General features: G+C 42.5%; 1 protein-coding gene across 2 annotated transcripts in view; it reads right to left on the reverse strand.

Moving 5' to 3' along the window:
* The window catches only part of arnt2 (aryl-hydrocarbon receptor nuclear translocator 2), a 143,452-nt gene that overhangs the window by 50,382 nt on the left and 67,024 nt on the right, over positions 1-26,046 (reverse strand). For both annotated transcript variants that reach the window (XM_079664798.1, XM_079664797.1), the window contains exons 9-10: positions 6,624-6,700; positions 1,886-2,020 (exon numbers count right to left, since the gene is read on the reverse strand). In XM_079664798.1, coding sequence (XP_079520924.1) covers positions 1,886-2,020; positions 6,624-6,700 — 212 coding nt within the window. The remainder of the gene's footprint in view (positions 1-1,885; positions 2,021-6,623; positions 6,701-26,046) is intronic.

Consider the following 26,046-nt stretch of genomic DNA (forward strand, 5'->3'; position numbering starts at 1 on the left):
CACATTTTGGTAGCTGCTCCAAACAGCATGTATTTGTTATGATCAAGCAGAAACAGAACTCCTGAGTCACCGACTTCTTCTTGCTGAGTAGAACAGTCAACAAACACTGACCACAGGAATGCTTCACATAGCAGCACACATTTTTTCTTCCTCTATGCTTATTTCCACTGTAAACACAGTAACAGGTGATCAAAGCAGGGCTGCTGAGTCATGGAATGTGTTCCGTGTGCAAAACATGAAGACTTCATCTGATCCCCATCGTGACCAGGGTGCTGCAGCAGAGACTCACTGAGTTATTCATGATGATTGGAATCAAGTGTTTGTTTTTCACATAGGAAGCCTTATTTTGTATAAGTGAACTACACTGACTTCTCATTTCAGCAGAAGAGTGTTAATATATTGATCAAACTGTGACTATTAACATAAAATCCTGTTTGGAAGGTGATAATAATCAGAACAGCATGTCTTCTCACGGAAATACAATCTCATTCACAGTTTCATTCCTATCCATTCTACATTTAATCCTTTTTTTTATTGCTGCAAAGGCAATCAAATGCTTCAAATTCATACGAATGTGAATCGTTAAAAGGGGAAAGATTATGCCTTTTAGCTACTGGAACGTTTTTATTGTAAATCCACTGTGGAAAATGTGTTGAGTTAATTGGTGACAGCAGCGTTCAAACAAGTGTCAAAGTTGATGCAAGTGGAATGAATCATTGAATGAAAATGTTTTTTCTGTTTAAACGAGTGAGAGCTGATGGGTTATAGAATAAAATATAATTGAGTGCTGTCCAATTGAAATCTGTATGCAATGCATATATTCTCACTTTATCAGACAACAGGTGACACTGAGGGTGTGTTTTCATTGACCGACAGTTAAAACAGCAGCATACAAGAAAACAGGGAGCTATCTGACAAAATCGAAATGTATATAACACCCAAGCGTGTTTCAAATTAAGGGCTGGTTCATTCTGCGGTGAGGTCGATTTACGATGTACCGCTTTAATAAGTAAAAAACCTAATTAAAACCCCATAAAAAAGTGAATGTTGGCAACTTGGATATGAATGTATAGGCAGATGTCCCTTGCATCTTTAAAGAGGCCCTATCATGCTTTTGGGGTTTTTCCTGTAGTGTGTTATATATGTTTTTGTCCATGTAAATGGTCTGCAAAGGCTAAAATCCCAAAGTTCACTAACCTGCTAGCTAATGCTATCATGTTTAAACTGTTGTGCTTATAAGCTGAATGCCCATTAACTTTATCTACAATTTGTTTAAAAAATATGGTGATGGTTTTTCGTTCACAACAAGCTGAAATATGTTCAAGTGTCCAGTGGTGTTTGTGGTTACAAGCTGTATAATACATTTTGCTAACAACTCTAATTTGGTTTTCTTGCTTTTAGGCTTTCAGTTAGATGAGTTGATACAATTACGGCGCTGCTCTCTGCTCAGAGTCTGTGTTTTCATTTCATAGATACAGTATTGGCCACAACATTTCACACAAAAAATTCCCAAATTTGGATCAATAAAGTACTTATTTTCTTATCTTATCTTGAAATTCAAATAAAACTACCCCTGCAAAAGATGGCAAACTTCGATTTAGTTTGGCTAACTTGCTCACGTAAGCTAACACATCTCTAAGCTGTTGACCAATCACAACAGAGCCGGCCAGCTAACCAATCAGAGCAGACTGGGCTCTGGTTTCAGACAGAAGGTGAAAAGAGGAGCTGCAGCACAGGCAGTATGAGAAATATAAAGAGCTTTTTGAACATTAAAGAATGGAGACATGTCCCAGTAGAGACACAGTAAATATGAGCAGAAAATGTCCTTTTTAATGTCAATATTCATGACAGTATCAGAATGGTCATTTGAATCCTCTCAGCTCACCTGAGGCTGATAGCCAATCACGTTGATGCAGCGCGGGTCCACGAAGGTGATGACACCGTCTGAGTTGTGGCGCGAAAGGAACTCTGTGGGCACCGACAGGCCGTTCATGTCCATGGAGACCGGAGAGCTGGTCACCTGAGGGGGGAGAGCATCATTTACATACATGAAGAGGAGAAATCTGCAGTACAAATACAGCTACAAGTGACATGTTTCTATAGAAAGAATATGACTAAAATAGAGATGATCTGAAGTTCTGTTCCCTTTTATAGTGACATGTCTTTAACAGATGTAGAGGCTCTGAGGACAGGGGCTGTTGGAAGCTGTACAGTCAGTAACGTCCCCTGAGGAAAATGTGTATTTTTTAAGATGGAGCTACTTAAAGAGTGTGATTAATTGATTGATTAGTGACAAAATGTGTCCGCAGACAGACAGATATATTAACACTTGGCAAAGTAATGAAAGGCCTCTGTGGTAGCTCCTGCTGCATTAGATATGATGACACCCAGACTCACAGGGTGGAATCAAACTGCTAATTTAATCATTCACAAGTGTAATAAAACTTAACTTTTGAAATCAGACGCTCAGCCAGCTATCTTTACCCTTGAAGTGTAAAACCTTTATGGAAGCATTATTCAATATTTAGCCAGCTTGTTGAAATAATGAGAGTGTGAAAAACACTGAGCCTTCACAGGAACAGGTGAGACGTGATGATGCTGGAGGAGTGCTTCCAGGAAGTTTGACATTCTTGTAAATCATTTAAGTGTTTAGTGTTTTCAGAACTGAGTCTGGTAGCATGTGAAAGAAACACAGAGTTATATCTCTCACAGGCACCGACCTCTACTGGACTCTATGGGTACTACCTCCTATGCAAGCATTCACCTACTGAGATTTCAATAGAGTGGCGAAGTCACGCCCATCTACTTCCGCCCCATGGGACCTTATTTGTGAAAAATTATCTATTGAAGTCAATGGAGAGAGAAAACGTATCTTTCGATCCCGTTTGAATTGTGCCACGAATTACACATATGATGTTTGTCAATCTTCAAAAATAATTTCCATGTCAAAAAAATCACAGTTTGTCGTAAAACTGTTAAAATATAAGACTTTGAAACATACGCAACTAGAAAGACTACAAATCCCAGAGTCGCGTACATTAACGTTACACATTACACTCGTGTTACTCACCGAAACCTTGTAAAGCCGGTCCCGCATGCTGGCTCTTACGGAACCAACTAACTCCCTTTTTGTGTATGTACAGTTCTCAACATGGCCAGACTTGTACTGACTTTCACCTCTTTTAATACTTTTCACTTCATTCTGAAAGAAAGAGGTGAAATGTGCTAATGTGACGGCCATCTTGGTGTTGGTGACGTATGCAAGACCAGAGTTGTAGTTCATTGAGCGTTTCACACAAAAAAATGTGTTACTTCACAGTTTTACGACACATTTTTATTTTTTTGACTTGAAAAATTATCTTTTAAATTGACAAACATCATATGTGTAATAACTGCATATGCGCCGCCTGCAGAGGTGGTTCTCCAGCCTGCGTTTGGATCCCAAGAGGCACAAACGGCGGCTGGTGACCGTCCCCCCCTCAGTGGAGGGCAACCTCCGGTTTTGGGGGTCCCCGGATCACCTCCGGAGGGGGTCTCCACTGGGACAGGTGACCTCCTACATCATAGTGTTCACGGACGCATCCAGAACAGGATGGGGAGGGACCTGCCTGAAGAGGGCTATAGGTGGGCGCTTGGCTCTAACAGAGTCTCGACACAGCAACCCCCTAGAGCTACGGGCGGTAGTGTTAGTCCTCCAGCATTTAATGACCCTAATTCAAGGGAGACATGTAATGGTCAGGAGCGACAACAGCACCACAGTGGCTTATGTCAACAGGCAGGGCAGAGTCCGCTCCGCCGCCTTGTTGGCCACAGCGGAGAGGCTGTTGTTATGGGCTTCAGAGGTGGTGTTATTTCTGAGAGCCCTCCATATCCCAGGACTGTAGAACAGGGGGGCCGACCTCATGTCGAGGGGTGGCCCCCTGCCAGGCGAATGGACGCTTCACCCGGAGGTGGTGAAGCAGATCTGGGCCCAGTTCGTGACAGCGAAAGTGGACCTGTTCGCCAGCCGGTGCAAGAACCACTGTACCCTGTGGTTCTCCATGGCCCTGAGCGACGACCCGCCCTTGGGGGTGGACGCGTTTGCACACGAGCCATGGCCAAGGAAGCTGCTATACGTCTTTCCACCGCTGCGTCTCATTCTCCCTCTCCTGGGGAGAGTGAGGCGAGAACGTCTGTCAGTCATCCTAGTGGCTCCGGACCGTGTCGGGGCGCCGTGGTACTCAGAGATGACACAGATGAAGGTGGGCCAGCCCTGGGCGGTTCCCCAGTTCTGGGAGGCGATGTCTCAAGAGGCAGGTGCAATCGGGGCGTTACCCACTCTCGGCCAGCCTCTCCAGACTTGGCTCCTGAGAGGGTCAGGCTGAGGCAGGGTGGATTGACTGACAGTGTTATTCAGTCCATCCAGGCAGCTAGAGCTGGATCCACCACAGCCTGTTACAGGCCAAAGTGGCTAGGATTCAAGCGATGGTGGTAGGAGCGGAGAATAGAACCCCTATCTTGTGAGTTAGGCTCTATTTGATCCTTCTTACAGTTATTGGTGGACAGAGGGCTGGCGCATTCCACAGTGGAAGTGTATGCAGCAGCCATCTCGTCCTGCCATGAGGGATTTGGTGGAAGGTCAGCCTTTAGTCAACCACGGATGTCGCGGTTTTTACAGGGGGTCAGGAGGCTGCGCCCAGTAGTGCACGCCTCCACCCCGCAGTGGGACCTGGTGCTCGAGGCTCTGGTCTCAGAACCACTTGAGCCTCTGGAGCTCTCCTCTCTAAAAGCACTGTCGTGGAAGACAGCTTTGCTTCTTGCCTTAACCTCAGCCAAAAGAGTGTCCGAGTTAACCGCTCTGTCGGTGCACCCGAGCTGTTTACTAATTCGGGGTTACCGGAGCGGCGCGACACTCAGACCGAACCCCTCCTTTGTGCCCAAAAGCCTAAGGAGTGCGTTCAGGTCGAGGGTTATTCAGTTAGGGGGTTTTAGTCTTCCCCCCCATGTTGGTGCCAGGGAAGCTAAATTGCACCTCCTCTGCTCAGTGCGTGCGCTAGCATATTATGTGGAGCGCACGGCTGCCCTTAGAAGCACCGAACAGATGTTCTTCGGGGAAAGCTGTCCAAGAAACGCCTGGCAGGCTGGCTCTGCGAGTGCATTGTACATGCCTACGGACAGGCGGGGAGAGCCTGCCCCACGGGGATTTGTGCGCACTCCACACGGGCTGTAGCTGTGTCAACAGCCTTATTCAACGGTGTGAGTGTGGAGGATATATGCAGAGCGGCGTCTCGGTCAACACCAGGCCCCTTCATAAGGTTTTATCTCTTGGACATGTCTGGCTCTTTCTCCTTGTCTGTGCTTGCTGGGGCAACACAAGAATGGTGAGGAGGGGGGGGGGGGGGGGGGCTGTGGGTCATTAGGCGCCTGACCCCCTCCCCGGACGTAATGCGCCGTCGCCTTTTCCCAGGCCCTCTGGGGGGTCCCGGGATGGGCGAGGTGCGCGCTGGCCCATTACGGGGCGGAGGGGCTACCCCCCTCCTGCCGGGAGGGTAGCCCTCCACACTTTAGTCCGCACCAACTCTGCACGGGGTCAGTGTTTGAGTGTGGGGCATGGGCACTTGCACTCTCCCTGTGATCCTTAGGGACTCAGGGAGGTAGGTGCACAGTGAGCCCATAGGGCTGGGGGTTCTCCCCATCTGCCTATGGGCAGAGGGGGCCCCGGTACTGTTTTGTGAAGACACTTTCTGCAAGGTAAGCGCAGCAGAGTGTGCTCTGTCAGCCGGAGCCCAGACTTCGCCGCGGTCACAACCGTGTTAAAGGAGAATGTGGGGCAGCAGCTGCTTACCAGAAAAGCCGGTCAGGGGCAGTAGGGTGGAATGATGTTGTTGGACGACAGTGCGCGTATACATCAGGGCTCCACCCACTGTACCCATAGAGTCCAGTAGAGGGCGGAGCCTGTGAGAGATATAACGCCGGGTTACATATTGTAACCCTTGTTATATTAACACAGGCGGAGCCCTCTACTCAGGGCACTGTCTGTCCTATATCGCTCGCTGAAGAGAGGTGTAGGATGATAGTCAGGAGGCGAGGCCTCCTTTTATACGGTGAGATGGACGCGCATTCAGGTAGGCCCGCCCCAAGGCCGGCTACGTCTATGGAAATCTCAGTAGGTGAATGCTTGCATAGAGGGTAGTACCTATAGAGTCCAGTAGAGGGCTCCGCCTGTGTTAATATAACAAGGGTTACAATACGTAACCCGGCGTTATAAAACAACAACAGAAGTATCTCCATAATGAGTCCAGCATGGAAAACATCTTTTGGCAACTGTTGTTGTGGGACAAAAAAGTCGGCCCTGCTTAATTTGGGATATTTGTTTTTATTTTTATTTATTAGCCTTTTATATAGCTGACATGAATGAGTAGAAGGAGACAGAAGAAAGATAGAGGGGAGATACACACACACACACACACACACACACACACACACACACACACACACACACACACACACACACACACACACACACACACACACACACACACACACACACACACACACACACACACACACACACACACACACACACACACACACACACACACACACACACACACACACACACACACACACACACACACACACACCTGCAGTCGTCCGATGGCCACTAGGCAGTATTTTCCAGTCGCACCTGCCTCTGTGTCTTCTTCTGGGATCGTCATACCTGAGGAACAAACGGAAAGAGAGAGAGGATGGTGTGAAACAGAGGCAGAAGTTCTTCATAACATTGATTGGTTTGGCAGTAGCTCAGTCTGTAGGACTGGGGTGGAAAGGTTGCTTGATCATTGCCCAATCATGGGCGTGGACGTCGAGACAATATCTCCCGGTGATGGTATGCTGCAGAATGGGAAGAACTTTGACTTTTGGCCAGATCACCTCCTAAACACTGACACTGGGTGTCCTTGAGCAAGGCACCAAAACACCGACTGCTGCCTGAAACCAGCAGCCTCTTTTCATTGACACCTCTCCATAACAACAGTGCATATGAGTATTTAGCCCTAATGTGTATAGGTGTTAGGGGTGTAACGGTACACGTACCCGTACTGAAATTATTCGGTGCGGGCCCTTCGGTTCGGTACACGTGTGTACCGAACGAATATAACGTTAAACGTAAAAAATTGAGAACGTGAACAACTTTTTGGAAGTAATCTCAGGTGCTGCGTCGCAGTATTCAGAGTAATTTGCTCACATTGGGTTCAACGCGTCATAGAGTGACCAAGTCATTTCATTGGACGAGAGGCATACTATGAGAGCTGGTAACAGGGATGTGTTCAAATTTAGTCAGTAATTTGAGGAACTGTCGAAATGGCGAACGCAGATAAATTTGAGCTCGAAAATCCTCCAGCATCATTGAAGTCTCCGTCCGGTTTGGGAACATTTTGGTTTCGCAGTTACGTACAAGGATGACGGACAAAGACAGGTTGACCGAACCAAAGCTGTTTGTCGGCATTGTTCAACTAAAATTGGTTACGCGGCTGGCAATACATAAAACTTGCACACTCATTTGAAAAGGCATCACCCGAACGTGAATATCACCGGTACCAAAAGAAAAAAGACTGAAGTGAAAACCCAACTCCCGCTAGCATTTAAGCCTCCATCACTCGAAAAAAAGTTTAGACCGAGGCAAAGCTATTACAAACGCCAGATATCCTTATGTTGCCATGTTAGCAAAGCGCTACCTGGCTGTATCTGCTACCTCTGTCCCTAGCGAGAGGGTGTTCTCCATAGCAAGAGACATTGTTATTGCCAGCAGATCTGCCCTTTCGGCAAGCAAGTACATTTTTCTTTAAAAAAACATGAAAATACAATGACAAGCAAGTCATAATGTCAAACTGGCTGCTTAGGTACGAGTACAGTACAGTTCAAATACAGATTATTTCAGTTCATCGAAATGCTGCACCTTAATGTTTATTTTATTATATTTTATATTTATTTGAATGAATATTCACAGTTTAATAATAATTAAAAACCCAAAACTAATAGTTTATGTTTTGTGAGTACTAGTACAGTAAAGTTCAAATACAGATTATTTCAGTTCATCGAAATGCTGCACCTTAATGTTTATTTTATTATATTTTGTATTTATTTGAGTGAATACATTATTCACAGTTTAATAATAATAAAAAATAATAAAAAAATATGGAACTGAAGTATCCAGTTCATCAAAAATATGTTATGTTTTGTGATAATTTTTTCAGCTGTACCGAAAACGTACCGAACCGAACTTTGACCTAAAAACCGAGGTACGTACCGAACCGAAATGTTTGTGAACCATTACACCCCGAATAGGTGTGCATGTGTGTAGTTTACTGTGTACAATAAAAGAGTTGAAATACTAAAAGTTCCCCTTGGGGATCAATAAAAGGTCTTCTTCTTCTTCTGAGGTCTATCAGGCTCTTTCTCAGTGTGCTCCTTGATCCTGGCAGCAGGGAGTTCACCTCCAGGCTGACTCAGTGATTTACAAGTCATGTCTTCCACACTGACAGATACATTTCAGACACAATACAAGAGCATTATAACTGCTACAATGTTTCTGATGTTTTCTAACTAAAGTGTTTTAGTTTAGTTCAAACATCCTGCCAGTGCAGAGTGGGTTCTTTGTTTTGTTTGTTTGTATGCACATGTACTCACACATGCATGCTGGTGACTCACTATACATGTCTGTATTCTCTAGCAAGTTAAAGGCACAGCCTCAAATTATTATCTCAATAGGTCTTAGTACTACAGTATGGTCTCACCCTCGACCATGTCAGTTGCTCTAGATTGCTTCTATGTTGTTTTTTTTTAGTAGAGATGCAGGGTTTTATGTGGTTGATCTTGGGCATTATTTGATGTGTGAATTATATTAAATCGCATTTGGATAGCGCAGGACGTGTGCAGATTTGTGAAATATTTCATCATGAACGTCCACACTTACTACATTTTAATGGATTGTTGTGGGCTAAAATGAAACAAATATGATTATTTGTAATGTTCTCTGTGTTTTCCACTTCCTCCTGCCGGTCTGGCAGCACTCTTCTTCTCTACCACAGCACTGAATCACTAACAGAAATTGTTTTAGTTGGTGTAAGTGAAACAATGATTTATGCACCAGGAGGAGACAGACAAAGGAAAGTAAATGCTAAGTTTTAACATGGGAGGAAATGTTATATCTCCCTTTCATGTTATTAAAGAAAGCAGTGAATAGAACGATGTGAGAGCAGCTTTGTTTTTGAGACAGCACTGACCTTTTCACAAATATCATACCAGCTTTCCCTTAATGACATTATTTCTGAGGATAGGTTTATGACAGGCGGAAAATGAAACTATTCAAGCGACTAACCAAAAGATTGTTTATGAGGACAGACGCTTCCCTCTGTGACACCAGGCTGAACCAGGACATTAAGCCAAGGAAACAAAGACTGTTCTCTTTTGTCCTTTTCATCTTGGCCCTTCTTCTTTCCTAGTCCTGCTCGGCTATGGCCAACTTCGCTCAAATCTTTAGGACCTTATTGTTTGCTACAGGCCATGGCTAGGGACTGATAAACCCCAAAGACCCACTCAACACTTCAAGCCCCCAGTGAGTTGAAGTTGAAGCAAAACGTTCTAATGACCAAACTGCGGTCCTACAACTTCCGTATGATTCCGTGACGTTATTGGGCCCCGTGCCCCCTCTCAACAGAAGAAGTCCCCTGGCCCAGGGCAGTCCTTACCCACCTGGGGACTCAATCTTAGTTTTTGTCTGAGCCATATAATAGAAGAGTTACGACATCTCCGTTCACTCCAATGGACCAGTTTTTTACAGCAATGGTGGATCGTGGAACCTCTCAATAGTTCCCTGGAAGTTAGCTTGCCGCTAACTTCCGGGGAACTATTACTATCTATGGTTGCACCATAGATAGTAAACTAGAATGCTTTTCAGCCATAAACCTTGAACAATTAAATTCAATGATTCTCTCTTCTAAACCATCAACCTGTATCTTAGACCCGATTCCAACTAAGCTGTTAAAAGAAGTTTTTCCATTAATTAGCACTTCTTTATTAAATATTATGAATATGTCTTTATTATCAGGCTATGTTCCACAATCATTCAAAGTAGCAGTGATAAAACTGCTTCTTAAAAAGCACAACCTCGATCCAGAGGTTTTAGCCAACTATAGACCTATTTCTAATCTTCCGTTCCTCTCAAAAATTCTTCAGAAAGCAAAACAGCTGTGTGATTACTTAAAAAACTATGATTTATTTGAAGATTTTCAGTCTGGCTTTAGAACACATCATAGCACAGAGACAGCTCTGGTTAAAGTCACAAATGACATTCTAATAGCCTCTGACAAGGGACTTGTCTCTGTTCTTGTTTTGCTCGATCTCAGTGCTGCATTTGATACTATCGACCATGATATCGTATTGCAAAGACTAGAGCACTTAGTTGGCATACAGGGAACTGCTTTAGGCTGGTTTAGGTCCTATCTATCTGAACGCTCTCAGTTTGTACGTGTCAACGATGAATCTTCCACGCAAACCAAAGTTAGCCATGGAGTGCCACAGGGCTCAGTGCTCAGACCTATTTAGTTCCCATTATGCTTCCGTTTGGCAATATTATAAGGAATCATTCTGTAAACTTTCATTGTTATGCGGATGATACTCAACTATATTTATCAATCAAGCCTGATGAAATTAATCATCTAAATAAAATTCAAGACTGCCTCAAGGACTTAAAAACGTGGATGACCTTATATTTTTTGATGTTAAACACGACCAAAACTGAAGTTATTGTACTTGGCCCGAAGAATCTACGAAACAAATTATCTAAAGATATACTAACTATGGATGGCATTAATTTGGCCTCCAGTGAGACTGTAAGGAATCTTGGTGTTATATTTGATCAGGATTTATCCTTTAACACCCACATAAAATCAATTTCAAGGACCACCTACTTCCATCAACGTAACATTGCAAAAATCAGGCATATCTTGCCTCAAAACGATGCAGAGAAACTAGTCCATGCATTTGTTACTTCAAGGCTGGATTAATGTAACTCCTTATTATCAGGGTGTACCAAGAAGTCAGTCAAGTCGGTTCAGCTGATTCAAAATGCTGCAGCTTGTGTACTAACCAGAGTTAGGAAAAGGGACCACATTACTCCTGTTCTGGCTGCCTTACACTGGCTCCCTATAGAACACAGGATATAATTTAAAATTCTTCTTCTCGCCTACAAAGCCCTTAATGGGCAGGCGCCATCTTACCTTAAAGAACTCATTATACCCTCCTGTCCTACTAGGGCATTGCCAACAACCAACAACCCTGCATTTCCAAGAATGCAGGGTTGTTGGTTGTTCCTAGAGTCTCTAAAGTACAATGGGAGCCAGAGCCTTTTCTTATCAAGCTCCACTTTTGTGGAATCAGCTTCCAGTTTGTGTTCGGGCGGCAGACACCCTATCCGTTTTTAAGAGTGCGCTTAAGACCTTCCTTTTTGATAAAGCTTATAGTTAGGGCTGATTAGATTCAGCCCCTAGTTTTGCTGATATAGGCTTAGTTTGTCGGGGGACATCTTACTTCTTCCTTCTCTCTGTCTATACCTGTGTACTCTCATGTTCCGATTAACCCAGCTTCCCCAAAATGTCATTCTTTTTGGTGTCTATATACACCAGGATCCGGAGTCATGGATGATCCTGCGGTCCTGTGTCATGGATCGCGAGTCCTGGATCTTGAGTCGTGGCTGTGGTCCTGGATCATAAGTCCTGGATGGATATCCTCGTGGATTCATCTTCCTATTATACACACATGCATTTCCAAACATTTGGACTACCTATGTTGCAAATGTATTATCTTTTCAATTTACACACGGCATCTATTGCACGTCTGTCCGTCCTGGGAGAGGGATCCCTCCTCTGTTTCTCTCCCTGAGGTTTCTCCCATTTTTCCCTTTAAACTGTGGGGTTTTCTCTGGAAGTTTTTCCTTGTACGATGTGAGGGTCTGAGGACAGAGGGTGTCGTATTGTCATACTGATATTCTGTACAAACTGTGAAGTCCACTGAGACAAATGTAACATTTGTGATATTGGGCTATATAAATAAACATTCATTGATTGATTGATTGATTGATTGATTGATTGCAGCATAATTGACCGTTCGTGATGGACTTTTAAAGGTAAGAAGACGTTTAAAGATTTATACTGCGGATATTATCAGAACATCTGAATCAAATTAACTACACATGTTTATTAAAGGATGTTAGTGGATTATCCCTTAAATCAGTATATTTAACGTTTACAGATAACAGATTAGGCTAGGATACCGGATAAAGTTAGCAACACACGTTAACCACGAACAGCCTATTAATCCGTTCTCCTAATGTTATTTCCTCCAACGTTGTGGAATTAGAGAAAAGGGGCTTCTTAACGTGCTTTTATCCGGGGTGGAGGGAGTTACATATTAGTTAAATATAACATTGGGCAGTGTGATTGTAGTGGGTGGAGGTGGTGAAATGAGGATATCCATCTTGGAGTTCAAGCTAGTATAACATATTTAGAGTGTAGGTATAGTGTAGTGTATTTAACTCAAATAGAGTTAAAGTGAGAGTGAAAACACAAGGTACGTTTAAAATAGGTCAGCAATTTCCCATCCTATAGGTTGCTAGATGTATCTAACCCTTTCTCCCTCTCTCAGCACAAGAACCCCAGGGGGATTCAATGGAGCCTGAAGACCTGCAATGAGACCCTCACCCTGAGTCTCACCTCCCAGAGTTTTGCAAGCCTCTCCCTGTTCCTCATTTTTATTAAACATACGTTAAGCTTCCCAATGGTGTGGTCTTCGTTTTGTGAAAAATATGATTACCTCACATGTGTTGTTGCTGTTGTTGTCTTTTGTGATAGTTAAATTGCTCCTGCTGACTTGAGACAGCCATTCTTTCCTCCTCTCTGTGTCAGTGGGGAAACCTTACATTTGTACTCCTTTCTCTGAGCGATTGGAGCATCCCCCGGCAGCAAAACCATGGGGGAGACGATATGCCAGGACAACACGGAGGAAAAGGCACAGACAAATTGCATGCATGCTATTCAATGTTTATTGAATTCCATTTATTTACTGTCAGTTGACAATCATTGATAGGCACCTGTGGGTCTCCTGTCCTTTCTGAAAGTCATAATGATGACATTCGTCATTTAGATTACTTATGTCCTCAATTACCAGGGGATTACTCCCTTACTACCACCATGAATTAAAGCAATGGTAGAAATGAATTTAATCTGAATTGTGAAACCTCCCTTCCCATCCCCTCCCTCTAAATATATCAAACATTAGAAAGTGATGCTCCTGACAACCATTCAAGTTAAAAAAGATAATATTTGTTTTAAATTCAAAGCAATAAACAACAGCAATAGGCTCTTTAACCAAGGCAACGTTAGCCTAACATGTATATGTTAACAGGTAAGGTAGCTGTTCACACTATGTATATTTTCTGCTATTTTATTTCTATTTGAGATGTTTACATTTTCGATTGTTTAATCCTAGTCTTTTAACTGTCTTATGTACAATGCCTTGTCTGTTGTTGCTGGAAAGCAAAAATTTCCCAAATTGGTATCAATAAAGTACTTCTTATGTTATCTTAATCCTCAAATATTAGCAATTTTAACTTTTTTAAATATTGATGTAACTACATACACATCGATATGTTGTATAAATATTGCAAATCAAAACCTTTATTGACTACTTATTACCAAAAATCGTAGTTCTATCTCCGGTAATCATGCATTCAAATGTCCCACCACGAACTTCCGGGGAACTATTGCGTCTCCCTGAACCACGTGACAATCAAGCATTTTGGACTTCCGTTGTCGTAACTCTTCTCTCTATATGGCGCTGGTTTTTGTGTGAATGTTTCCTGTTTTATTTTGAACTGTATTTTCTCTTTGTGTCTGTTTCACTTCCTATCTTTGTGTTTTCCCAGCCTTTGTAATTGGCCTGATTGTTTCCAGCTGTGTGATGTCCTTGCTTTCCTTGTGTCTTTACCTGCCCTCTCCAGCTGTGTCTTCTTAATGTAATTCGTCCCGTCCCTACATATGCCCGTCTGATTAAGTGTTCTTTGTCAGTCTGACTTTGTCCAACATCCTGCCAAAACCCTCACACCTGGGAAAAGGTATTTTTGTGTTTTCCAAGTATTTTGCCTTACACCGTGGGAGCCAACATGCCTATCAGGCCTGTGTTTATTGTTTTTGTAATTAGGGATTTTGTGTACACAGCACACAGTTCTAGTAGTTGTCGTCTGGTCTTATTGGTATTTTTGGGCAATTGTTGTAGGTAGGGGTTCTTGGAAAGACAAAGAAAGTAAGCAAGGTTCTGTTATTTTCAGTTGACCGTATGCTTTGGCTTTAGAATCTGTTTTGTTTTATTTCTTTATTAACATCCTGAAAGCAAAACTTCAGCACATATTTTTGTTTGCAATGAGTCACAGTGATGAGCCAGACTTAGCCTGTTAGTTTATAGAAGGTTTGTTGCTACATACACTGAACTAAGAACTCTGTAGCTAATTCAATTCCTTTTGTGTTTGCATTTCAGTCTCAGCGATTACTTCCCTGAAAAATAATAGATTATGTTAAATTCTGTTCTATTTGAAGTTTCATTTTAAAAAGGCAAAGTAGATGCATGAATTCTACAACAAATATAAAATAAATTGATCATTCAATGATTATTGCTAGACTACAGCTTTATGTGAATGTGATTGATAAGATATTTATACCACATTTAGGTATACATCTATATGAGCAATGGTTCCAACTCGGTTTTGGCAGATGCCTAAAATAAAATAACTTTATGGAGTATAGGCTGAAAAGAATGTGATTGAATCCAGACCATACAGGCTTATCCATGACCTTTGGTAACATATACTGTAATGCCAGATAAACCTAGGACCATACATCCAAAGGCCCAGGGACAGCCTATGGAAACACAGAACGCTCTGTAATCACATCCACATTGACCTGGGTGCCGTTTAATCTGCGCTTATCACGGAGCGGACGTTTTAATTTGCTGGAATTCCTTCCACTTACCGAGGACATTTTACAATAAAGTTGGAAGACATTAGCCTCCACATGAAACAGAACCCTGAGTCTGTCTTGCTTCGTGACTGCATTCCTCTCCTCAGTCAATTTGCAACGAATCTGAAGCGAGCGTGTTCTTCATACATCTGCCCGTTATGAGTGCGTGTGTCTCCTCATCCCTGCCTGCCAGAGCTATTGTGCCCAGAACATTCCGATGATTGTTTTTAGTGCAAGGATGTAAACCATGTGTCAATGATTTCAAAACACATATGGTGCGTGTGTGTGTTTTTGTGTGTTAAACCAAGAAATATTCCATGTCACATCAAAGTTCTAAGAGGCCATTGAACTTGTTGAGTTGCATCACCCCACCCTCACACACCAAGGGGGGCTTCCATTCTGTCTCTGTAAACACTGCGTGTGTGTGTGTGTGTGTGTGTGTGTGTGTGTGTGTGTGTGTGTGTGTGTGTGTGTGTGTGTGTGTAGGCCTGTCGCGATAATCGATAAATTGACTTATCGTACGATAAATAAAAATGGACTCGATAACTTTTCTGAGCTCGATAAATTGCCGTTTACATAAAGATGTGACCAGCATTTTAGCCTGGAGCGCTGTGGCTGCCAGGCGCGCTGTGAGGGGCGGGGCTGACACACAGCCAGGTCAGGACACTCCGCGTGCACGTGCAACAGCGAAGCAGCCAAATTAATAATATAGCAACAAGCGGGAGACAACGTGTGACTTACTCGCGGGGAATTTAAAGTGAAATGGAATTGGTTACAAAACCTAACGACACATCTCGATTCTCCGGTGTGGCAGTATTTTGGATTCAAACCAAATCAACGAGGCGAACCTACGGACTTGAAGGAGCCGGGCGGTGTGTCGCATTAGTTTAAAAAAGGTAGCGACAAAAGCAGGCAATACCACGCATTTTAAACCACCTAAAACACAACCACCCCATTCCGTTTTCCCAGCTGGGAGCAAACACGGCAGCTGGAGATGGAGAGCCCCCGCCCGACAATGCAAACATGTTGGTGTTCCTTGCTCGAAAACTTAGAAAAACAGATTTGGATATGGCCTGTTGAGGCATCTGGGTCTTTGACAGTGGACTGTACACTTGACTGTTGTTTTAAGGAGGTTTTTTTTGCTTGTGAGATAATGTGTGCTTTTATTTATTTATTTATAAAGCTCTCTCTCTCTCATATATTTAAGCAATAGCTCACGACAGGCCGTGGTATATGCTCATTATATCAAAGCTAAGGGGCGTGGTTCGGCCCGACAACCCCCTTAGCTGTGATATAATGAGCATATATCACGGCCTGAAGTGAGCTATTGCTTTTATAAAACGTTTACCAAGTGTGGCAATAAAAAAAGAAAAATACACACTCTAATTTAAATAGTTTTTATTAGTAAATAATGATGTTCAAAATAAAATAGTCCCTCCGTTGCCTTCTGCACAAAACATAGTGCAAGGTGGTTGCTATGCAACAACACTAACAGCGAGCGAACATATTAGACAGAGAGCGTTGATCCATTATTTGGCTGTTTATTTACATTAATGTGTATGTTGCTGTTTATTGTGCATCCACTGAAAAACTGTCCAGCATCAGTAGCATGGCTTACGTGGTCACTTGTATAGGTTGAGGTTGGTCTAGGCCAGGTGTCTCAGACTCCAGGCCCGCGGGCCAGATGTGGCCCGCGAGACAGTTTCTCATGGCCCCTTTGTTGATATCATGTAATAGTGTTAATCTGGCCTGCGCGTTTACGTTTGCGCTTTATATTTCAATTATTATTTTTCCCGCTGCTGCTGCTGCTGGCAGGAAACTGCTGCGCGGAGTTCCCTCGCCCCTCCCCCCTCCGAGGGAACTCCGCCACACGTCAATCAAATGCGCGCAGCGGAATCAATCCAGACAGAGTGATCCACAAGTGACACAGAGTGGAAGCAAAATATATCGCCATGTCTTCATCAAAACTTTCAGGGAAAAGAAAAATCGATGATGACCACAGAACATTTCAGGAGAAGTGGGAGACTGAATATTTTTTTGTTGAGTACAGGGGAAACGCAACGTGCCTTATATGCACAGAGAAAATCGCTGTATACAAGGAGTATAACGTCAAACGTCACTACTCAACTAAACATGCAGAGTATGCAAAATACCTGGGAGATGAGAGAGAGAAAAAAGTCACAGAGCTAAAAAAAATTATATGGAAGCAACAAAGTCTCTTCAAGAAAGGAAGCAATGAGGATGATTTAGCAGTCGAAGCTAGCTATGTGGTGAGTGAGATGATTGCTAGAGCTGGAAAGCCGTTTACGGAAGGCGAGTTTGTAAAAAAATGCATGTTGTAGGCTGCAAGTATAGTCTGTCCGGAAAAGAAGGGTCAGTTCAACAAAATCAGCCTGTCAGCTAACACAGTGGCAGAGCGCATTTCTGACTTATCAAGTGACATATATGAACAGCTGTGCGACAAAGCCAAACTTTTCCGTGCATACTCTGTGGCTCTTGATGAGAGCACAGACATCACTGACACCGCTCAGCTCGCAATGTATGTCCGTGGTGTTGATGACCATTTTGAAGTGACAGAGGAGTTGCTTACAGTGAAACCAATGCATGGCCAGACCACCGCTCAGGAGATATTTCAGCAACTGTGTGATGCCATTGCGGATATCGGTCTGCCATGGAAGAGGTTTGTTGGAATTACGACGGACGGAGCGCCATCAATGACAGGGAGAAAAAACGGGCTGGTGGCACTTGTTCAAAGACAACTGGAGGAGGAGGGTGTGGAGGAGGCTATTGCTCTGCACTGCATTATCCATCAGCAGGCCCTTTGCAGCAAATGCTTGAAGTTTGACAATGTGATGTCTGTCGTTGTGAAATGCATCAACCATATCAGATTCAGGGGCTTAAAGCACCGCCAGTTCCGTGCTTTTTTGGAGGAAATTGAGTCAGAATATGAGGATGTGCTCTACCTCACAGAGGTACGTTGGCTCAGCAGGGGAAACGTCCTGAAGAGGTTTTTTGAGTTGAGAACAGAACTGAAAGTATTCATGCTGGAGAAGGGTGGGATGGCTGTTCCCGAGCTGAGTGATCCCAAATGGCTCATGGACTTAGCTTTTCTTGTTGACATCACGCAGGAGCTTTATGCTCTGAATAAGAAGTTGCAGGGCCAGGGCCAGCTTGTTAGTGCAGCATATGACAATGTCAGAGCATTCTCTACAAAACTGATGTTATGGAAAGCCCAGCTCCCTCAGAAAAACCTCTGCCATTTCCCAGCATGCAAGGCTCTCATGGACAGGGGCACAGCATTCAGTGGTGAGAAGTATATTGATGCCATTGTGAAGCTACAGGAGGAATTCGATCAGCGGTTTGCAGACTTCAAGACACACAGAGCCACTTTCCAAATGTTTGCAGACCCCTTCTCCTTTGATGTGGAAAATGCCCCTGGTGTGCTTCAAATGGAGCTCATCGACCTGCGGTGCAATTCTGAGCTCAAAGCCAAGTTCAGGGAAGTGAATGGGAAAGCAGACAAGCTTGGACAGTTCATGAGAGAATTTCCCCCCTCCTTCCCTGAGATTTCCAGGATGTTCAAGCGGACCATGTGCCTTTTTGGGAGCACATATATGTGTGAACAGCTCTTCTCCACCATGAACTTCAATAAGTCAAAGTACAGGTCCAGACTTACTGATGCACATCTTCAAGACATACTGAGGGTTTCAACTGCTTCCTCCCTCAAACCAAATGTGGCTCAGCTGTGTGAGAGGAAGCGTTGCCAGGTCTCTACCAGCAAGGAGTAGGTAAGAAAGAGCAACTGTACATAGTTATGTTGTGAAGAACAGTTCATGTTAAGAAGATGTTGAAGAACTGTTAATGTTGTAATTTTGAATAAATGTTTTGCGGAATATTTGAAGCGGCCCAGACTTGCCCAGACTCTACGTCCAGCGGCCCCCAGGTAAATTGAGTCTGAGACCCCTGGTCTAGGCTGTTGCTTGGCGTGGCGAGAATATTGCTCCACTTTCTCCGGTCCCCGAGATTGGGCTTCCAGTAACTCTACGGTCATAATTTCTCTGCTTTGTTTCAAGACCCACATCAGAAAGCTTTTGAATGGTGGTACTTTTCCAGTTGGTCTACCTGCTCTTCTACATGCTCTGCATGTCGTAGTTTAGGTGCTTTTTTTTCTGGAGATAGGCACTGCTCAATCCACTCCTCCATACTATAGTAAGACCCCCCCGGAGGTCGAAGTTAATCTTAAATGTTTCCATTTTATGCTTTGTAAGTTTGTTTCGTAACGGAAGAAATGTAAATATATTTATAAAACTGACAAGGCAAATCAAGCAATCTGATTGGTCGATAGCGTTTTTGCGGACCTCTTTGATTACAGATTTGAAAACATCGTTTCTTGCTTTAAAAGTAGCACAATTCATTCTGTTAAACCTTCAAAAGTATCTAGATATCTCTGCCCTAATGCCAAAGGAACTGCACACTGAATATGTTTTGCCGTTTGATGTCTATGTCTGGACCGCTGCGTCAAAAAGGAGGGCTTCTGCCCCGTTACTTCTCCGCTGCTTTCTTGTTCCAGTATGAAAAGCAAACTGCAGGCAGTTTGCTTTTCAGCCGAACGGTATACTGTTTTTCTCAGACGCGGAGGGATGCTGACTTGTTGTGAAAAGTAACTTACAATTCTACCCGTGGTATACGCTCAGTATATCACGGCTAAGAACCAATCAGATTGCTTGATTTGACTTGTCCGTTTTATAAATATATATATACAGGACTGTCTCAGAAAATTAGAATATTGTGATAAAGTTCTTTATTTTCTGTAATGCAATTAAAAAAACAAAAATGTCATACATTCTGGATTCATTACAAATCAACTGAAATATTGCAAGCCTTTTATTATTTTAATATTGCTGATTATGGCATACAGCTTAAGAAAACTCAAAAATCCTATCTCAAAAAATTAGAATAGTTCCTCAGACCAAGTAAAAAAAAAAGATTTATAACAGCAAAACACAATCAAACATTTGAAAATGTCCATTAATGCACTCAGTACTTGGTTGGGAATCCTTTTGCACGGATTACTGCATCAATGCGGCGTGGCATGGAGGCAATCAGCCTGTGGCATTGCTGAGGTGTTATGGATGCCCAGGATGCTTCAATAGCGGCCTTTAGCTCATTAGCATTGTTGGGTCTGGTGTCTTTCAGCTTCTTCTTCACAATACCCCACATATTCTCTATGGGGTTCAGGTCAGGGGAATTTGCAGGCCAATCGAGGACAGTAATGCCATGGTCAGTACACCAGTTACTGGTGGTTTTGGCACTGTGGGCAGGTGCCAGATCATGCTGGAAAATGAATTCCTCATCTCCATAGAGCTTTTCAGCAGACGGAAGCATGTAGTGCTCTAAAATCTCTTGGTACACAGCTGCATTTACTCTGGGCTTGATGAAACACAGTGGACCAACACCAGCAGCTGACATGGCTCCCCAAACCATCGCTGACTGTGGGAACTTCACACTGGATTTCAAGCAACTTGGATTTTGCTCCTCTCCAGCCTTTCTCCAGACTCTGGCGCCTTGACTTCCAAATGAAATACAAAACTTGCTTTCGTCTGAAAAGAGGACTTTGGACCACTGTGCAACTGTCCAGTGCTTCTTTTCCTTAGCCCAAGTCAGACGCCTCTTCCGTTGTCTTGAGTTCAGAAGTGGCTTGACCATGGGAATACGGCTATTGTAGCCCATTTCCCGGACACGTCTGTGAACAGTGACTTTTGATACCTGGACTCCAGCTTCAGTCCACTGTCTTTGAAGCTCCCCCAAATTCTGGAAGCGACTCTTCTTCACAATGCTGTTAAGGCTGCGGTCATCTCTCTTGGTTGTGCAGCGTTTCCTGCCACCTTTCCCCCTTCCAACAGACTTTTTGTGGATGTGCTTTGAAACTGCACTCTGTGAACAGCTTGCTCTTTGAGAAATTTCTTTTTGTGTCTTACCCTCCTGATGGAGGGTGTCAATGACGGTCCTCTGGACAGCAGTCAGATCAGCAGTCTTCCCCATACTTGTGATTTAGTTTACTGAACCAAGCTGAGTGTTTTTCAAGGCTCAGGAAACCCTTGCAGGTGTTTCGAGTTAATTAGACGATTCAAGTGATTCGTTGAACACCCTACTAGTATACTTTTTCATGATATTCTAATATTTAGAGATAGGATATTTGAGTTTTCTTAAGCTGTATGCCATAATCAGCAATATTAAAATAATAAAAGGCTTGCAATATTTCAGTTGATTTGTAATGAATCCAGAATGTATGACATTTTTGTTTTTTTAATTGTGCATTACAGAAAATAAAGAACTTTATCACAATATTCTAATTTTCTGAGACAGTCCTGTATATATGAGAGAGAGAGAGCTATGTTTTCCAGCCTGACTCCCTTTAATTTATTGTTTTGGTTGTGTGTGATTTAATTAATTTATTATAATTTAATTAATTTGTTTTATTTATTAATTAATAAAAAAGTTAAGAACTAGGTCAAAAAGTACCTGAAATGTTTTTTAACTTCATAGACAATGTGAGGTGGCTCACAGTTGGAGTCGATAAAGGTTCAGTCTGAATTGCCTCATTCTTTATATCATCTGCATAATGTTTGATCAGAATTTCTCATATTTGTCGGGACATTGAAAATGTTGAAAACCTGACCAACATATAAAACATAACTAATAGGTTTGATCTGGACGTATGCTAACAGGCACCAGAGAGAATTTCAGGAGAAAATGAGTTGCTGAATGAATGCAATAGTATCACTGGTTTTTGTGTGTTCGTGTGTGTGTGTGTGTTCGTGTGTGTGTGTGTGTGTGTGTGTGTGTGTGTGTGTGTGTGTGTGTGTGTGTGTGTGTGTGTGTGTGTGTGTGTGTGTGTGTGTGTGTGTGTGTGTGTGTGTGTGTGTGTGTGTGTGTGTGTGTGTGTGTGTGTGTGTGTGTGTGTGTGTGTGTGTGTGTGTGTGTGTGTGTGTGTGTGTGTGTGTGTATAGAGGGCATCTGATGAACTGGATACTGCAGTTCCTTTAAGGAATGGAATGGATGATGGCATGATGCTGAGGCTGCCTGATATAAGCACTTAGGCAGTCATGGATTTAGGGAGTAATGGATTACATTTAACGGGATACTGTGGTTATTATTAAGGTAGACATACTGCCTAGATTACCTTTTTTTGGTTTTCGTTTAGGCTACTTTCATTATTTTTATTTTAAATATTCTTTTTTGAAATGCAGTAGGTCAGGGGTAGCCAACCAGTCAGAGGTTAAGAGCCACATTTTGTCTATGTTACTGCAAAGAGCCACATCAAACACACAGTCACTGATACCGCTTGTTTCAGTTTTTTGTTTTCTGGAGACAAGATTTCAACCACATCACTGATGCATTTTTGTGGCATTGGGATATATATTTTTTAAATCCTCTGGAGCAGAGAGAGGAGCTGTGAATTATTGTTATTGATTAATGCATCAGTGTTTCTTTGGGTCAAACACACTAAACTCACAACTTAAAATGAAAGCGTTTAGTTTATTTAATAAAAGAGCACATGTTCAATGTGAAAAGTTACAGTAGTTATAGATTATTTGCAATTTGGTATTATATATATATATATATATATATATATATATATATATATATATATATAAAAAAAAATATTATATATATTATTTAAACACCTTGAATTTCAGGGGGGGGGGGCGCGGGGCTCAGTTGGCGGAGCGCAGCGCCCCTAGACAATGGTAGGGTAAACACTGGATAATGTTTAATCAACGATAGGTTTCCCCTCCCCCCCAAAGGTGATTGGTTCATTGCATCGCAGGTATTATTGTGATTGGCTCTTGGGCCACATCCAAATTAGGCGCGCTGTAATCCTCTCATACTGACACCACACATAGGCTACACACGTAGGGAGAGCCGGGACGAAAGTAACACGGGACGAAAGTAACAGAGCGATTTTATCCGAGCCCAAACAACTTTGACCGGCCAAATTAAGTCAGAATTATCAGCATTCGATACTTAACAGACCTACTAAATATCAGGTTTAACTGTCAGGAGTAGTGTTGTCACGATACCAACATTTTGGTTTCGATACCAAGTCAAGAATTCCGATTCTTTTTCGAAACAGTCTTAAATGTAATTATTGTGCTTTATTTCACACCAGAACCATAACTATAACACAAACACTTTTAAACAATGAGAACAATAAATAAAATAAATGACAAGAATTCGTATTAAATAAAATTAAAACATTTCTTACAGACAGGCCTCGTGGTGTCCGTAGGCTTGCCCTCACTGTCAGAGGTGTAGCTAAAATACATCAAAATGTCGCTTCTGGCGTCTTTTTTGTCAACAAGCCGAGGCGCAGCAGCAGTTGCACTCCCACTTGCAGCCATGCTTCTCGTTTTCTCACATGCTCTGGCAGCGAGCGCATGCACGAGAGAGGGGAGGGACTTAGAGCGTACTTGAGAGGGGCGGGACTGTAGGCACGGCTGCAGTGCAGGGAGTGGAAGCAGAGCCCTGAACACACACGGCTCTTATTAAAACGGCGCATTCTCAACGGAGTACTTTCCCCCGTCATTCTTAACGTACCATACTAATGAAACGGAGGAATAGTAACGTTTTTAACGACAGTGTCTCTCCCCCAAACTCACACATATAAAATTCGATATGAACTGAAGAGCCGCATGAAACTAGGCAAAGAGCCGCATGCGGCTCGAGTTCCGCGGGTTGGCCACCCCTGCAGTAGGTGTACAACTGATTTAATAAAATAAAATCTGTGTTTGCTTTTAGTTAATGCATTGAACTAAAGAATTTGTAAATCATCATATGTCTAGCATATAATTTAAAATGACAAATGTTGGATACTAAATATCTTGGTTCCTTCTTTTAAGGTAACATTGTTGTGTTGCCTTTCAGAATCAGAAAGTACTCGGGTTACATTACTATATTCTGATTAGGTAACTGACACGTTTGTTTTTTTACATGTAACTAGTAATTGTAATGGGATACAGATTTGAAGTAATCCTCCCAGCACTAATTATGGGACACAATAAACTACTAATATACATGTTGACTGGTGCTGTGCGATTGACAAGTATATCACAAAATGTAGCTTTTTTATTTATTTTTGGATAGACTAGTAATTATAAAGGGATAGATTTTTCCCAACTCTGCCGTTTATATAACAAGCACACATCGATCATTTCTGTTCAACAGATTCTTCTGCTCTAAAATAATCTGGTCTTTTTAACTTTAGGAAAAGAGAAATCCTTCAGGATTGTTTCAGTTGACATTTGGAACACGTTCAGTAGGTAGTTCCAGCTCTGAGTTATTCTGCTTTTCATATTGTCAACAAAAGTGTTCTTCCCTATAACCCTAACTGGAACTCTCAGCCCTAAGCCCCATCTATACTATCCTAAACAAGTTAATAATTTAAAGCAGCCAACAGATACAAATAGTTTTAAAGGGCCCATGTCATGCTTTTCCGGTTCTTACCCGTCCCCTTGTGTGTTATGAAGGTTTTTCTGCATGTAAACGGTTTGCAGAGTCACAAACCCTCAAAGTTCACCCTGTAGCAAGTAAAACTCTAACACAGAAAAGACCTGTCTATGCTGCCCCAAAACGCAGCAGGGTTGTCCAAGAGATAAAACCATTGTTGTCTTCCTGAGTTCTGTGACGTGTGAATACCCAAATCAACAACAAATGACCGGATTGGCCCAAATGGACCAATCCGCGGAGCACCTCACACGCCAGGATTCCTTGGCTAACTAACAGGGAGTCTCCATTGACTTGCATAGAGCTCCCTGAACGCTGGTAATAGACGAGTTGGGATCGCGGAGAAATGCTCTCCGCAGACCCATTCTCACAGCGTTCTAAACCTTTTTCTTACTCAATATCAAGCCACACTTATTGTTTTTACATCTGATTTGTCTGTACATTGCTGTTTTAGTCTGTGTTCTTCTAATTAGTGTCTACAGTGTGTGCCTATTGAGCTGTTTAGAGCCATGTGGGACAAAACCCGATCATGCCCCTCCCCCTCACTGTTAAAGTGAATGGTGACTGTAAAAATTACACTGCGCATGCTCAGAGTATTTTCCTATTTAATGTGTGTGGCAAAAAAATAATGACCATGAGTGATGGCATCCCCACCATACGTCATCTCACATAATTCAGAGCTGATTGGCTGTAAGTACGTGTGCCGCGAAAAGTGTGGTGTGTGAAGAGCAAACGAGAGAGCTGCAGTGACGTGTCCTAAAACCCGGAAGTAAGCTGCGCATGGCTTCCCTGCACAAAAAGGCAATGAGATTTGTCCATAGGATTTTAGAAAATAGCTTGAAATAAGATCTGTGGGAAACGTACATGTTAGATAAATGCACGTTTTGCTCAGCCGGATAATATCCACATGTCTACCCTATTTTTATAATTTTTGAATCATAAATCTATCAATTAGATTTATGATAGACTTTTTAAACTACAAGAAGGTAAGGAGGACTTTTACAAAAAAGTAATAGAGATTTTTGTCCAGAAGGATAGGCAAATGGACTTCATCTTCAAGTCAAGGTAAGACCACCATTTTATTGAAAATGGGATCTTACTAAGAGAGAACAATTAAATATTTACATGATAAAATTAAGTTTTTTGGGTATCCTTTTGTTGAACTGTCTGTTTAAAATTAATCGAAGCATCAGAATAAAAAAGCTTTTGAAAATAATATTATATTTTGATTTAGGTCCATATATAATATTTGTAAACCTAAAGAGTCAGAGCCAGTGCCTCACCAGCCATGAACCTCACTACACGTCACTGCAGGAGCTTATATATAGACATCTAAGTTTTTTGTGCCCCACCACTTTTGTACATATAAAAACGCCACTGTACATACTACAGAGATGCCGTATGAGAAACCAATGTGATTTTGGAAAATCGCACAATTTAAATCTATTCTAGTAGACCTCAACAATGGAAATATGATAAGTAGAAATGGCCA

Source organism: Notothenia rossii (assembly GCF_949606895.1).
Source record: "Notothenia rossii genome assembly, chromosome: 2".
Lineage (NCBI taxonomy): Eukaryota > Metazoa > Chordata > Actinopteri > Perciformes > Nototheniidae > Notothenia > Notothenia rossii.